The sequence below is a fragment of the Protopterus annectens genome, chromosome 5.part0 (genome assembly GCF_019279795.1).
Source record: "Protopterus annectens isolate FY-2018-M chromosome 5.part0, PAN1.0, whole genome shotgun sequence".
Lineage (NCBI taxonomy): Eukaryota > Metazoa > Chordata > Ceratodontiformes > Protopteridae > Protopterus > Protopterus annectens.
In genome coordinates this window covers 1,170,806,985-1,170,820,485 of record NC_056735.1, presented here as the reverse complement: position 1 = coordinate 1,170,820,485, position 13,501 = coordinate 1,170,806,985, and the positions used below count along the sequence as shown (strand labels likewise).

General features: G+C 40.7%; 1 protein-coding gene across 1 annotated transcript in view; it reads left to right on the top strand.

Moving 5' to 3' along the window:
• XRN1 (5'-3' exoribonuclease 1) overlaps positions 1-13,501 on the top strand; it is a 2,408,514-nt gene that overhangs the window by 400,331 nt on the left and 1,994,682 nt on the right. The window contains exon 10 of the mRNA XM_044071018.1: positions 3,221-3,355. Within this exon, the coding sequence (XP_043926953.1) occupies positions 3,221-3,355 (135 nt within the window). The remainder of the gene's footprint in view (positions 1-3,220; positions 3,356-13,501) is intronic.

Here is a 13,501-nt window from a genome sequence, read left to right as displayed (position 1 = left end):
ATTCCATGGAAAACCTACCGGGGATAAGATCACATTCCACCAGGGCTGCATCTACCTCTACAGTATTTCTCAGAGGAGTTCCTACAAGGGACATCCAGGAAGCTGCTACCTGGAGCTCTGTACATACTTTCATCTAGCATTACCACCTGACTATCTTTTCTAAATCCAGAGCTGGATTTGCCACAGCAGTCTTACAGGACCTGATTGCTAGCCCCAATACTCTTTAACTGCCTCCTCCCTTCCTTAGTTTTGGGAAGCAACCCAAATGTGATGACTGCAACAGTGAAACACGAAGAACATAGTACAGTTGTGTACACTTACCATAAATGTTGATGTTCGAGTGTATTCACTGTTGCAGTCCTGGTTACCCTCCCTCCCTCCAGCCACCTGACTTCTCTTGGCTCTACCTTTCCTTCATGTTTGGCATATATTATATCATGTGTATTTGCTTTTTGCTGGGGGTGTTCCATACCGTATAACTGCTCCCTATTGTGGGGGCACCTGACATCTGGGGCAAGAAAAACTGATTAATGGCGTCGGCTGCATGTTTTATACCCATGACAAGCTGACGTCATGGAAGAAGCGACAACATCTGATGCAGAAATCCACAGACTCTGGTATTCAAACCGGCTGAGGGCTACCTGCAGGCAGATAACCCAAATGTGATGCCTGCAACAGTGAATACACTCGAACATCTACATTTATTGTAAGTGTACACAACTGTACTTTTCTGGCTTTATTCCTTCTCATGTCCATCTCCCAAATCCAGTCTTTGCTTCATTTCCAACGTACTCTGTTCTTCTAGTCAACTCTTGTGCTTTTTCTGTCTGTCAAGCATTTTCTGTTGAAACAATGGAAAGGGTTTCACTGGGACAGTCTTTCTGTGGTCTTTATTACCAGAAGAACAAGAAGCCGAATGTCCTGTTTCACAGCTGACTTTTTTGTTGGACAAACTTTTGTATTTCTCCTTAGCATGTTTTGTATCAAAAAATGATTTGGCCCCTCTGGGAAAGAAAATTCTGAAGATAGCTGGATACAGCAGTTTGAATCTCACTGTTGCTTCTTGGCATTCCCTGATTAGTGGAGTAAGTTTACTCGTCTTCTGCCTGGTGTACAGTGAGTAATCATGTTTCTACAAATACTCTACTGTCTTTAAATTTTAATACTTTGTCTTTCTGCCACAGTTTTGTCAGAATCAACTCTTTCTGCTGGCAGGATTGCATCTTTACTATTAAAGGTCTAGGTTGCTTTCTCGTTGCCAGATTTGGAGAATAAACACACTGTGCCATTTCATTTAATAACTCCTGCTGTGGTTACCAATCCACTTATTTGTGCCTTCATAAAATTAATATTTTCTGTTCCTTCCAGCTTCTCAGGTAGAGCAGAAAATCTCAGGTTTTTCTGTGCTTGCTCTGTCTTCTAATTCTATTTTTTTTTTTAAATGTCTCTTCTTCAGCAGTCCCCTATTCATCCAGCCTTTTCTTCACTTTGGCCTCCAATTTTTGCAGGTTTATCACCTCATCTGAATATCTGTTTAAAGCTTCTTCTATTTTTCCAGCCTTTTGTTATTTGAGTTATCTGTATTTTTGTTTATTTTAATCAGCTTTTAGTACATTTCACTTATTTTTTCCTCTAGGTTATTGGAAGTAATGTCTTGCACGGAAGCTAGAGCTTGCACATCTTTTTGCTGAACAGCTACGGAATTCTTCCCATTCAGTTTTTTTCCCCTCAGCTTTTGTGGTTTATTTTCTTTCAGGTTCTCTGAATTTCTTTTTTGCTGCCATTCAGACAGTGCACTTAATAGTCAGTTACTGAAATTTAACCCCAAAAAAGTTCACTGGCTCTCTTCTGAGTTTTTCAGACTGAGAAAGCTGATAAGCTGTTACTTGATGTGCAACTGTCTTGGAAGTTACTGTGCACAGCATTAAATTTTAGCTATAATGAAGAAGACCCTTCCTGCAGTGCAGCTGCTGCAGTTTCTGTGATTAGGACTATGCATGGTTAAATTCTCAGCCTCTCACAGAAGCTACTAAGTCAAAACTCTTAGACATTTCTTTAAACAAGGACCTTTTCTTTGGCTTGTATGCTGCTAGTCTTTTCAAACATTTGCAGGAGCAAGGTTAAATTCCTGAAAGACTGTAGATAGTGGATGTAAAAGATCTTAAGTACTACGTTGCCAAAATACCAAAGGAGTTACCTTCAAAACACAGCTCCTTTTCTCACAGGGAACCAGAGCCTAATCATTAATTCATGAAAATGCCTAAGAAATGATTCGGGGACAAACTAGATAGGAGCTGTATACTGATTACTCCCTGTCCCCCTCCCCACCCGCTAGTCCATCCCTCCCCCTAAAAAGGCTGACTGCATTCTTAATAAACTGATTTGCTCATCACTTTAGACATGTGGCTTCTTTCAGCCATTCAAAATGGGTACAGAATGAACTGGAAAGAAGTGCCTTTATTTATTGGAATCCTTTCTCCTCCACAAAATCGGACAGTTACTCTAGCCCATCATTCATTCTTGCTCGACTAAGGCATAGTAAAACTGGTATTTCCACAATATGTGGAGAAAAGGTTCCATTTCAGACTATTCCTCGTCTCAAGAAATAGTGGGGACTTAGAGACCAGTTCTAGAAGATTAGTGTTTTTCTGCCTCTCCTTAGTTGACCAGTTTCTTTTTTTCTCTTAGGCCTCTTCAGGTTTACTGGCTTTGAGGTAATCCTGCATATTTAAGCTCATATTTCTGGTTATGTGTCCTTAAGCTCTTGGGCTTAAGTCGTATGTTGGACTTGTGGCTTTCTGGAAGGTTTTGACCTTGGTACCTTATGGGGACTTCCAGGTTACTTGGTGAGATAACCGAATAGTTTGGAATGGAATAATGCAACGGTGATCAGCAGGACATGAACTTTTATGGCAAGTTCTTACACGACTGTGTTAAGATATAAATACAAAGAGAGGTAGATAAATATATTAACATGAGATGTCTCAATTGTAATCTTTACTAAAAAGTAGAATATAGATTTTCGTATTGCAAAGCTTGCTGTTGCATCTCATACTATTTCTACCCTTCCTGTTGTCGTCTGTTTACTTTTTTAAAGGTTATAAAGCTCTGTGCATTTTACAGTACTGCCATTCTGTACAGTTTGCTTGATAAAGTAATTTTAAGAAGTTTGTCATACCTAACCTTTTAGTGTCTCTTGTTTGCATTGTTATGATTGCAGTTTGATCGTGAACACTTCAGTGCAATTTTCCTTGATCTTAAGTGGTTTGAAAGCAAAGTGGGCAACAAGTACCTCAATGAAGCTGCAGGTATTGCGGCAGAAGAAGCTCAGAGTGAGAAAGAAAGGAAACAGAAGGTATCTTATATTTTGACTGTTCTGCATAACATTTTTTTTCATCAGTGATAGCTCACAAAGGAAATGAATACAAGGATCAGTGCGCATTACCTGATTAGTAAATGCTTGTTAAGTATTGAAGCAACTTAAACCATACTGCAAACATATTTTTCTAAGGACCCATAAGGTCATACATCAGTGTGATTCTAAAAGTAGTTATTGATGTTGTGTTTCACTTCTGCCTTCATTTTCATCATTTTCTCCAGGAATCATCCCATTCTGATGTAGCACACTTCCTTTGTCAGAATAAGATGCAGAATTTCTCAGGTCCTGTCTGGACACTGAAACAGCAGGACTGGTGCCTTTGACACCCTCTGTTGTTGATGACAAACTCCTCACAAGGTTGAGCTCGTATCCACCCACAACTCCCTGATGCTGTATATTTTTTTATGCCATTTAGTTAGTGATTTAAAAAAATGTAAGATTTTTACAAAAGATTCCACCACAAGATTCCTACAAAACACATTTAATATGTCTGAAAGCATCTAACCTAAGTAATGACTGCAAGAATTGTTAAAAAATTTAGTAGCATTATGTTGGCAGAGTGCAGGAGTAAAGTAATTTTTATGGGCATTCTCCCACCTAACAGGGCACCAATGGAAACTTCAGGTCCAGGAATCTTCAAAGACAGAAGAGAAAAAAGAAGAGAAGGGAGGATGATTATCCCGTCTTGGAGAGACCCCCCCCCCCCAAGACCACTCAAACATCTCCATATTTTTAAAAGAGAAACTTATACCTACTTAGCCTTCCTGTCCTTGTTTGCATCCTCTGGTACTGTAGAGTATGCACTGCAGAACAAAACTTACAGGAAGTTTTTCATTAGTGAAGGAACTTTGAAAAATTGATGCACTGAAGCCCTTCCCTCATCTGTACGCTCTTACAGGGTCTCTCAGACGTCCTGCACTGCTGGACTGGGAACAGTTCATAGCTTATGGGTGGTGTTATCTCAGCCCAATAGTTCCTATCTCAGGCCAAAGAAACCCACTGACTTACTCAGCTATCCGTTTCTTATCTGGGCCAGGCTTCTGCACTGGCAGTGATGGACCCAGTACTGACTGTAACGTTGGGCATCTCTGTACAGGTAGAGCTCAACTCTTGTGCAGTGACTACTTCAGTACTGGTGACATCAACACCACTTACACTGAGAGTGCCACTACGCCTCAGGAATTCAGCACCATGAGTTGAATACCCATGGTTACAGTGCCATTCTCAGTGATGGAGTGCTTGTCATTTTCTTTTCGACCAAATGGTTTCATCTTGAGTTCAGAACCTGAGGCTTCTCCTTTGATGGTCAGATTGGCTCCTCTGCATTGATATGGGCTTCAGCTTTGTTGACTCCATTGTGGGTCTCCCCAGCCAATTCAGTGTGGCCTCAACAACAGAGAACGGAGCTGGACAGAGCTCCTTTCTGCCTATTGCATCAGCAGTCTGTCTTCCACCTCAGGACAATGCAGTAGATGGATCCTTTAGCTGACCACCATCTAGACTTCAAGATCAGAGGTTTAATAGACCTCACCTGGCGAGATCTGGAGTGCACTTTTTCCTGGAAAGTTTAGATAAGGACTTTCACCCCAGTCTCCAAATAGAGGAAATGCAAGTAGTAGTACCTGGACTCCTCTTTGGAGTCTCCCTGTCCAGATATAGATTTAGGTAAAAGAGTAAGCTCTGCCATATCCCCTCCAGAGAACACATCCTTTTTTAATTTCTTCAAGTCTTTTGCGTTTCCAGTTCCATGATGGGAATGGACCCCATTCCCAAGTCAGAATATGATAAAAATTCTTGAAATCCATATTGGTTCAGTCTTTGATGTTGGCCAAAAATGCACTTCACAGCGCCTGCAGTGTGCCCAGAATTGCCTCCTTTTACAATTAATACAGAGTTACATGTATTAGCATGTTTAAATACATATATAATTTATTTTTTATGAGACACATTGCTCTTACTACTGTTGGGACTGTTTGGGTAACTTTCTTCTACATTGCTCTCGTTTCTGCCTACAAATCTTGATATTTTATGGCTTTGTGTTTCTCTCTATGTGAGACACTGTAAATCGCTAGGTGTAGCAATTTCAGTGATTAATGCTGCTTTTGTCTTTTTTTCTTAGACTATCTGTTGTTCTCACATCTGTTTTTTGAATTGTAGGTAAGGATAGCTATGAAGAGAATGAAGAATGGAAAGGCTGTTGGCCCAGATGACATACCTGTGGAAGCATGGAGGTGTTTAGGTGAAATGGCAGTGGAATTTTTAACCAGATTGTTTAATGAAATCTTGGAAAGTGAGAGGATGCCTGAGGAATAGAGAAAAAGTGTTTTGGTACCGATTTTTAAGAATAAGGGTGATGTGCAGAGCTGTAGTAACTACAGAGGGAGTAAATTGATCAGTCACAGCATGAAGTAATGGGAATGAGTACTGGAAGCTAGGTTAAGAAGGGACGTGATGATTAGTGATCAGCAGTATGGTTTCATGCCGGGAAAGAGCACTACAGATGCGATGTTTGCTCTGAGAGTGTTGATGGAGAAGTACAGAGAATGTCAGAAGGAGTTGCATTGTGTTTTTGTAGACTTAGAGAAAGCATATGACAGGGTGGCTAGAGAGAAGTTGTGGTATTGTATGAGGAAGTCAGGAGTGTCAGAGAAGTGTGTAAGAGTTGTACAGGATATGTTTCAGGGTAGTGTGACAGGGGTGAGGTCTGTGGTGGGAGTGACGGATGCGTTTAAGGTGGAGGTAGGGTTACATCAAGGATCAGCTCTGAGCCCTTTCTTATTTGCAGTGGTGATGGACAGGTTGACAGACAAGATCAGACAGGAGTCCCTGTGGACTATGATGTTTGCAGATGACATTGTGATCTGTAGTGAGAGTAGGGAACAGGTGGAGGAGACCCTGGAGAGATGGAGATATGCTCTAGATAGAAGAGGAATTAAGGTCAGCAGGACTAAGACAGAATGTGTGTGTGAATGAGAGGGAGGTTAGAGGAATGGTGAGGATGCAAGGAGTAGAGGTGGCGAAGGTGGATGAGTTTCAATACTTTGGGTCAGTAGTTCAGAGTAACGGTGAGTGTGGAAGAGAGGTGAAGAAGAGAGTACAGGCAGGATGGAGTAAGTGGAGAAGTGTCAGGAGTGATTTGTGACAGACGAGTACCTGTAAGAGTGAAAGGGAAGGTCTGCAAGAGGGTAGCGAGACCAGCCCTGTTATATGGGTTGGAGACAGTGGCATTGACAAAAAGGCAGGAGTTTGAGCTGAATGTGGCAGAGTTAAAGATGTTAAGATTTGCACTGGGTGTGACGAGGGTGGACAGGATTAGTAATAAGTATATTAGAGGGTCAGCCCAGGTTGGAAGGTTTGGAGACAAAGCCAGAGAGGCAAGATTACATTTGTTTGGACATGTGCTGATTAGGGATGCTGAGTATATTGGGAAAAAGATGCTAAGGATGAAGCTACCAGGTAACAGGAAAAGAGGAAGGCCTAAGATAAGGTTTATGGATGTGGTGAGAGAGGACATGCAGATGGTTGGTGTGACAGAGGCAAGATGCAAAGGACAGGAAGAAATGGAAACAGGTGATCCGCTGTGGCAACCCCTAACGGGAACAGCCGAAAGAAGATGATGAGGTAATGAGTAATCCCATGTGATGTACACTTCATCATTCTTTATAATGCTTTGTGGTTCATGTTTCCAGTGCTTTTCAACTACGTCTGTATTATAGTGTTTGCACAATCCCCAGTGCAACAGTCTTGCCATATTGTTGTGCATTTCAGTGTACAAGACCCTCTGCCCACAAGAGTTATCACACCCAGTGACAAGGTGTGTGACTTTTTCCAGTTCTTTTTTTTTTAATCTACATTTGTCTTTTTCTCCCACATGTTAAATAGATTTTGTAAACCATTGTGCACATAGTCCAGTATTCTGCGCTGCCATTATTAACCTCTCATCCTTTGGTTTCAGCTCACCTCTCCATAACTTTTCCTGCGTTAAATCCTGATGAATATGAGGTTGTACCAGGAGATCTGTATAATTGCAGCAATATTTATGACTTTTCCACATTTCTTTCCTTCTCATCTCTTCCTTCTCCTTATATTCTTTTATTTTTAGCAAATTCGGTTGTGTTGGGATCTGTTGAGCTCAGCAGATGTGTGCAGTCCCATGATTTCAGATCTGTACAGTGTAATCATTTTCAAGGAGGCCCATACATCCTTCAGTGTGTGGAATATATAATCTTGGTATACAATGATTTTTATATATCATTCGGTAAGCATGAAGCATTTTCTTGTTTTGCTGTCCAACCTGTCAAGTACCTTTTGGGTCTAGTCAATCACACCAAAACTCTAAAGTTAAAATAGGGAGATCAAATTGGTTTACAGCTTGGACTCTAGTTGTAGATGTCAAGGCTGTTTTCAGTATTAGTTTTAATCTCCTGAAGTATTCTTCACTGAGTTTTGTTTGCATTTGTTCAAGTGTTAGTGTCGATCATTCATCAATTCCCCAAATGTTATACACTGCTTTCTGCTCAAGTTTCTTTGTCATGTTCCTGTCCAAAATGATTTGCTTGGTTCTGCAATTTTCCTGCTTTAAATGTTGCTTTTGCACATTTATCAAGACCAACTGTCATTCTTGCATCATCTAAGAAAGTCTTAACCACTTGCAGTTATGCTGTCAACTCCTCATCTGATGAACTATAGTTTTAAAATCTTTAGGCAGGGTTGTTTTCTGTGAGCCAAATTGCAACAAAGACCTAATATATTAAGTACACAAACCAAAAGACAGCTGATTCACCCAGGCTAACACTGTGCTGAAAAGAAAATAGACTGTACAATCCAGTGATAAAAGTTCTGTTAAAATGCAGAATTCTGCATTTTAACAGAACTTTTATCACTGGATTGTACAGACAGTTTATTTGCTTTTTAGCACAGTGTTAGCCTGGGTGAATCAGCTGTCTTTTGGTTTGTGGATTATTTATTGGACAGTTCACCACAGCAAAAGGGAATATCTTTTCATTTTTTTCACTTTAATATATTAAGTAAACAGCTTAGTGGGTTAATGGCAAGACAAAATGTCATATAATCACCCTGGAATATCCCCCTTTGAATTTTTATCCCTGGGATAATAATTTGCAGTTTGTCATGACTTAATTGCAAAATAATTTGCCACTGTAATGTAATTGATCAATGTAGGATATATCTTGTACATCTGTAAGCACTCCTTTACCTATGAGTATGGGTTACTGTCAAATGCTTTTTTGCAATCTATCCATGATATACTTGGATTCTTTCACGTTATGGCTGTATTTTGGCCTGTCAGTTTTCGTGATTTTTTTTGTGGACTACTACAATGGGGTTGGGGGGTGGGGGGGTGTCTTCTCCCAAATCCTGGCCTAAGCCCATTGTAGGAATGTCTGTGTCTTGAGGATTTTGCACTGGCAGTTTTTCAAGTCCTAGCACCAGTGTGCACACCTGGATTGGGCACTTTTTATCCTGGGACTTCTGCAGCTAGCTGTCTTTATTTTTTAACCGTCCTCTGTCAGTGATATGTTATATTAAATATGGTGTATAGATCGTCTTGTTGAGACTTTGTGAAAACAGGGTCCACCATTTGAAGGTACTCATCAAGACTTGAGAATGACTTCAGTTCCAGCAATACTACTCTCCTTTTCTTACTGATTTCATCATGTCTCTCTTCAGAATCCTCCTCGCATCCTTTTTAAAGTCTTTTGGGGTTCTAATACCATGATGGGAATGGACCTCTTTCCTAAGTCAAAGTGTAATTAAAGTTCATGAAATTAGTATTGTTTGAATGTTTGTTAACCAGAAGTGCTGTTCACAGCACCTGCACTGTGCCCACTAATGACTCCTCCAGTTCATACAGAGTTGCATGTATCGGTAACATCTCTACGTATGATTGTAAATTCTTGTTTATAAGAGGAACTGTCTGGGTATCTTTCTTCCCCATTGCCCTTGTTTCTGCCTACAAAACCTGGTATTTTATGACCATCTCTCACTGTACGTAAGACACTGTAGTCACTGAGTGTAGCAATGTCATTGATTAGTGCCACTTTTGTGTTCTTTACATGGACTACTATATCTGGTTTTCTTGCGTCTATTTTTTGAACTGTTGGTAATGGATAATTCCATGTGATATAAACTTCATCATTTTCTGTGATGCTTTGTGGTTCATGTTTTCGGTATTTTTCAGCTACTTCAGTAGTATATAATGTTTTCTCAATCCCCTAATGCAACAGTCTTACCACATTATTATGATGTTCAGTATACAGTCCTCCTGCCCGTTAGTATATTACAACCAGCAACAAGATGTTCAACTGTTTCCAATTCTGTTTTACAAAATCTACATTTGTCTGTTTCTTCCACATGTTCATTGGACTTTGTAAACAAACGTGTACTTGGTCCACTGTCTTGGGCCACCAATATTAACCTTTAATCTTTTGGTTTAAATTCAGCACTCCTTAGCCATTCTTGCATTCAATCTTGATCAACATGAGGTTGTTTCAAGAGTTTTCTATACTTGCAACTATATTTAAGGATTTTCCACATTTCTTGCCTTCTCATCTGATCCTTCACCTTGTGTTCTTTCTTTTGTGTTTTGGCACATTTAGTTGTGCCTGATTTTGGTCTGCTTCTGGTTTGATTTCCATTCCCACTTGACTCCAATATGTTTATGTTAACCTGAGCAGAGAAGTCATCTTACTTATTCTCCATGTTTCAAAACTTTCACTGCGTTTGGGCCCTGTGAGGTCAGCAGGTATGTATACAGTGCATGATTGCAGATCTATACATGTAATCAATTTTCGAGGAGGCCCATACCTCCTTCAGAATGGGGAATATGTATATAAGCTTGGTATGCACTGATTTTTATAAATCATTTGATAAGCATGAAGCATCCTTGTTTTTCTGTCCAACCTATCCATCACCTTTTGTGGCGTCAGTCTCTTCAAACGCTAGGACAGGAAGAGCAAGTTGGCTTATAGCTTGGACTTTATTCCTAGATGTCAGCTCTGTTTTCAGTATTAATTGAAGTCTTCTAAAATATTCCTTACTATAGCAATAACCCATGTCTGGGTGTGGGTAATGCTGGATTTTACCCATGGTTGGTGGTGGTTGGTCACAGTGGCAAAGCCTGACTGACCAGACAAACCCAACAGTGAGTAAATCAGCTTTCCCATACCCAGCCATGGGTTATTGCTATTATACAATGACATCATTTAAGAAATAATTTACTTCTCCTAAATAATGTCCTTGTATAACAGCACCGTAGTGCTCTTCTGCATTTTTTCTCCATGTCAAGGGGCTTTCTTGATGTACTGTGCATGCATATGGGACTTCCATTCCCATTGTTTCACAGTACATCAGTGCTGTTTAAAACAAGCAATGGAGCAAGGAAGATCTCTGTTGCTTTTTTGTTTTGTTTTGTTTTTAATTTAAAAGAAAAGAAAATACAGACTTGAAACATGCAGAAGAAATGGGACAGAAAAAATATAATGATAATCGAGTACATTTCTTTAGTTTTGCATAATGTACCTGATTATCGTTGTATTTTCTCTGTCCCATCTCTCTTGTTGTTTTGAAGTTTTTATAACTGTATTTTTTTGTTAAGGGGAAAAAAAAGTGGAGTGTCTTGCATATATTAATAGAAGAAAGTCTGGACGACCTGACTTTTTTCCGTTGGTATATGCTGGATTTACAACTGGCACACTGGTTGGACTTGACAATCGGCATGCACATTTTTGAATGTTAATAGCCAGTCGTTGTATTATAATTTTTATTTACATTTATTCATGTTTTATTATCGATCCTTCCTCAGTTCCCAAATATTTATGCCCTCCCTCTTGCTCAAGTTTTTATGTCACATTCCTGTCCCGAACTGATGTTCTTGGTGCTGCAGGTTTCCTGCTTTTAAAGTTTGCTTTTGCACATTTATCAAAACCAAATGACAGTATTATATTGTCTCCAAAAGTTTTGACCACTTACAGGTGTGCTTTAGTTCCTCATCTGATGAACTGTGCAGTTTTAAATCAAATACAAAAGGAAAATAAGTCTTTGCACTTCTGGGAGTCAGATTGTAGCCATGATCTAATCTAATAAGTAGACAGCTTAATGGGTTAAAAGCAAGACAAAATAGCAGCAGTGACAGAGAGTCACCCTGGAATATCCACCTTTCTATTTATTTAACATTTGTTTACTGGGAAAGTCTGACTTGGAATGAGCCAAATTTCAGTGGAGGACCAGGGAGATATAGGTTCATAGGTTCATACTAGGCTATCTGCCCTAGGGCATTTATAAGCCTAGCCAGAGTGTGTGTGTGGCTTTCACCACCCCTTAGGATGAGAATACTATACCCATTAGTTTGCTGTGCCTCTGTCCAGCAGTGATACAGAGATGATTCCCGGGGTAAACCTACGATCTCCCATCCACTCGTCAAGATTTCTCTTGAACAGAGTCAGTGAGGGGCTCTGCCTCACATGGACTGGGATTCTGTTCCATAGTGTAGGGAGTCTCTGGGTGATGAATCTGTCCCTCCAGCACGTCCTATTTATATCCGTGTTGAGGTTTAAGTCTCTTGCTCTCGTGGCTCTGGTGGATTTGGATTTTTGAGGTGGAGCATGTCCATTAATTCCGGGTTGGACATGGCCTTGTATGTCAGGCACAGATCACCTCTGAGCAGGCGGTATGTGACTGAATAGAGCTGGAGTTTCTTCAGTCGGGCATCGTGACATATGTTTGAGCCCCTTTATCCTTTTGGTGAGGAACTTTGGGGTCTTTCCAACTGCTGCAGGTGTCAGGTAAGGTACATTCGAATGGGGCATTGTACTCAATCATTGGTCTGATAAGTGAAGAGTACAGGGTACAATGACCTCTCCTGATCTGGATGTGAATCCCTTCATGATCAGGTGGGCAATGTAGAAGGTCTTCCTAACCACTTTGGCAATGTGAGTGTCAAAAGAGAGGTTACTGTCAACTTGGGTCCCCAGGTCCCTGATAACTTCTTCCGTGTTTAATGGATTACCACCTATGTGGTAATTAGGGGTTACCTTGTTTTTCCCAAAGGGTATGACTATACATTTTTGGCATTTAGCTTAAGGCCATGGCTCTGGCACCAGTTATCCATTTCTATGAGACCTTTCTGGAGGATGTCTGTGTCTGATGGAGTGTTAATTATGGTGCCCAGTTTGCAGTCATCTGCAAATTTTGTCAGCCACAATCCCCTATGTTTGCCTGCACTTCAGAAAAATAAATGCCGAACAAGAGGGGCCCAGGACTGAGCCCTGTGGGACACCGCCGTGACCGGCTTAGAGTCTGACATGGCACCAGCAACTCTAACCCTGTGTGTTCTGTCCTTGAGCCAGTTTGCAACCCATCTTGTGACATATGGGTTTACATCTAAGCTGGTGAGCTTTTCTATGATGCCCGAGTGGGGTATTGTGTCGAATGCTTTTGCTAGGTCAAGGTAGGCTGTGTGAACTGCCTTACCCTCATCAATGGCCTTAGTGACTGTTTCAAAAGTCGACCAAGTTCAAGAGGCAGGATCTGCCCTTGACAAAGCCAAATTGGGTAGGATCCAGTGTCTGTAGGTCCCCAATGTCTTTATTTATGAGTTCCATTATGATCCTCTCCATAGCTTTGCAGACAAGGCTCGTCAAGCTTATGGGCGGTAATTTCAGGGTCCGTAGAAGCACCGCATTTGTGGAGTGGGACCACAGTTGCCGTCGCCATTCTTTGGGTACGTATCCTGTAGTAAGGCTAAGATTAAACAGCAGCCTTATGTGTGGGTTTAGTTCCTCATTGAGTTCGTGTAGCACACAGCCGGGGACACCGTCCGGTCCCATTGATGCTGTGTTTTTTGCTTTAGAGAGAGAAGCTCTCACCTGGGCATCTGAGATGTTTGGGAGGCTAGACTCTGGTGGGATAGATATTTCTCCTTTTGGGAGAAATTTGCACTGAACCTGTCTGCCAGTATGTTGGCAATGTCTGTGGGTTCAGTGATATTTTTTATCATTTTGGACTAATTCTGAGCATGTCTGGGAGTTTCCACCCAGGTTTCTAACATAGCTAAAGAAGGCTTTATGATTGTCTTTTGTGTCATTAGCGATTTTTCTCTCAAAG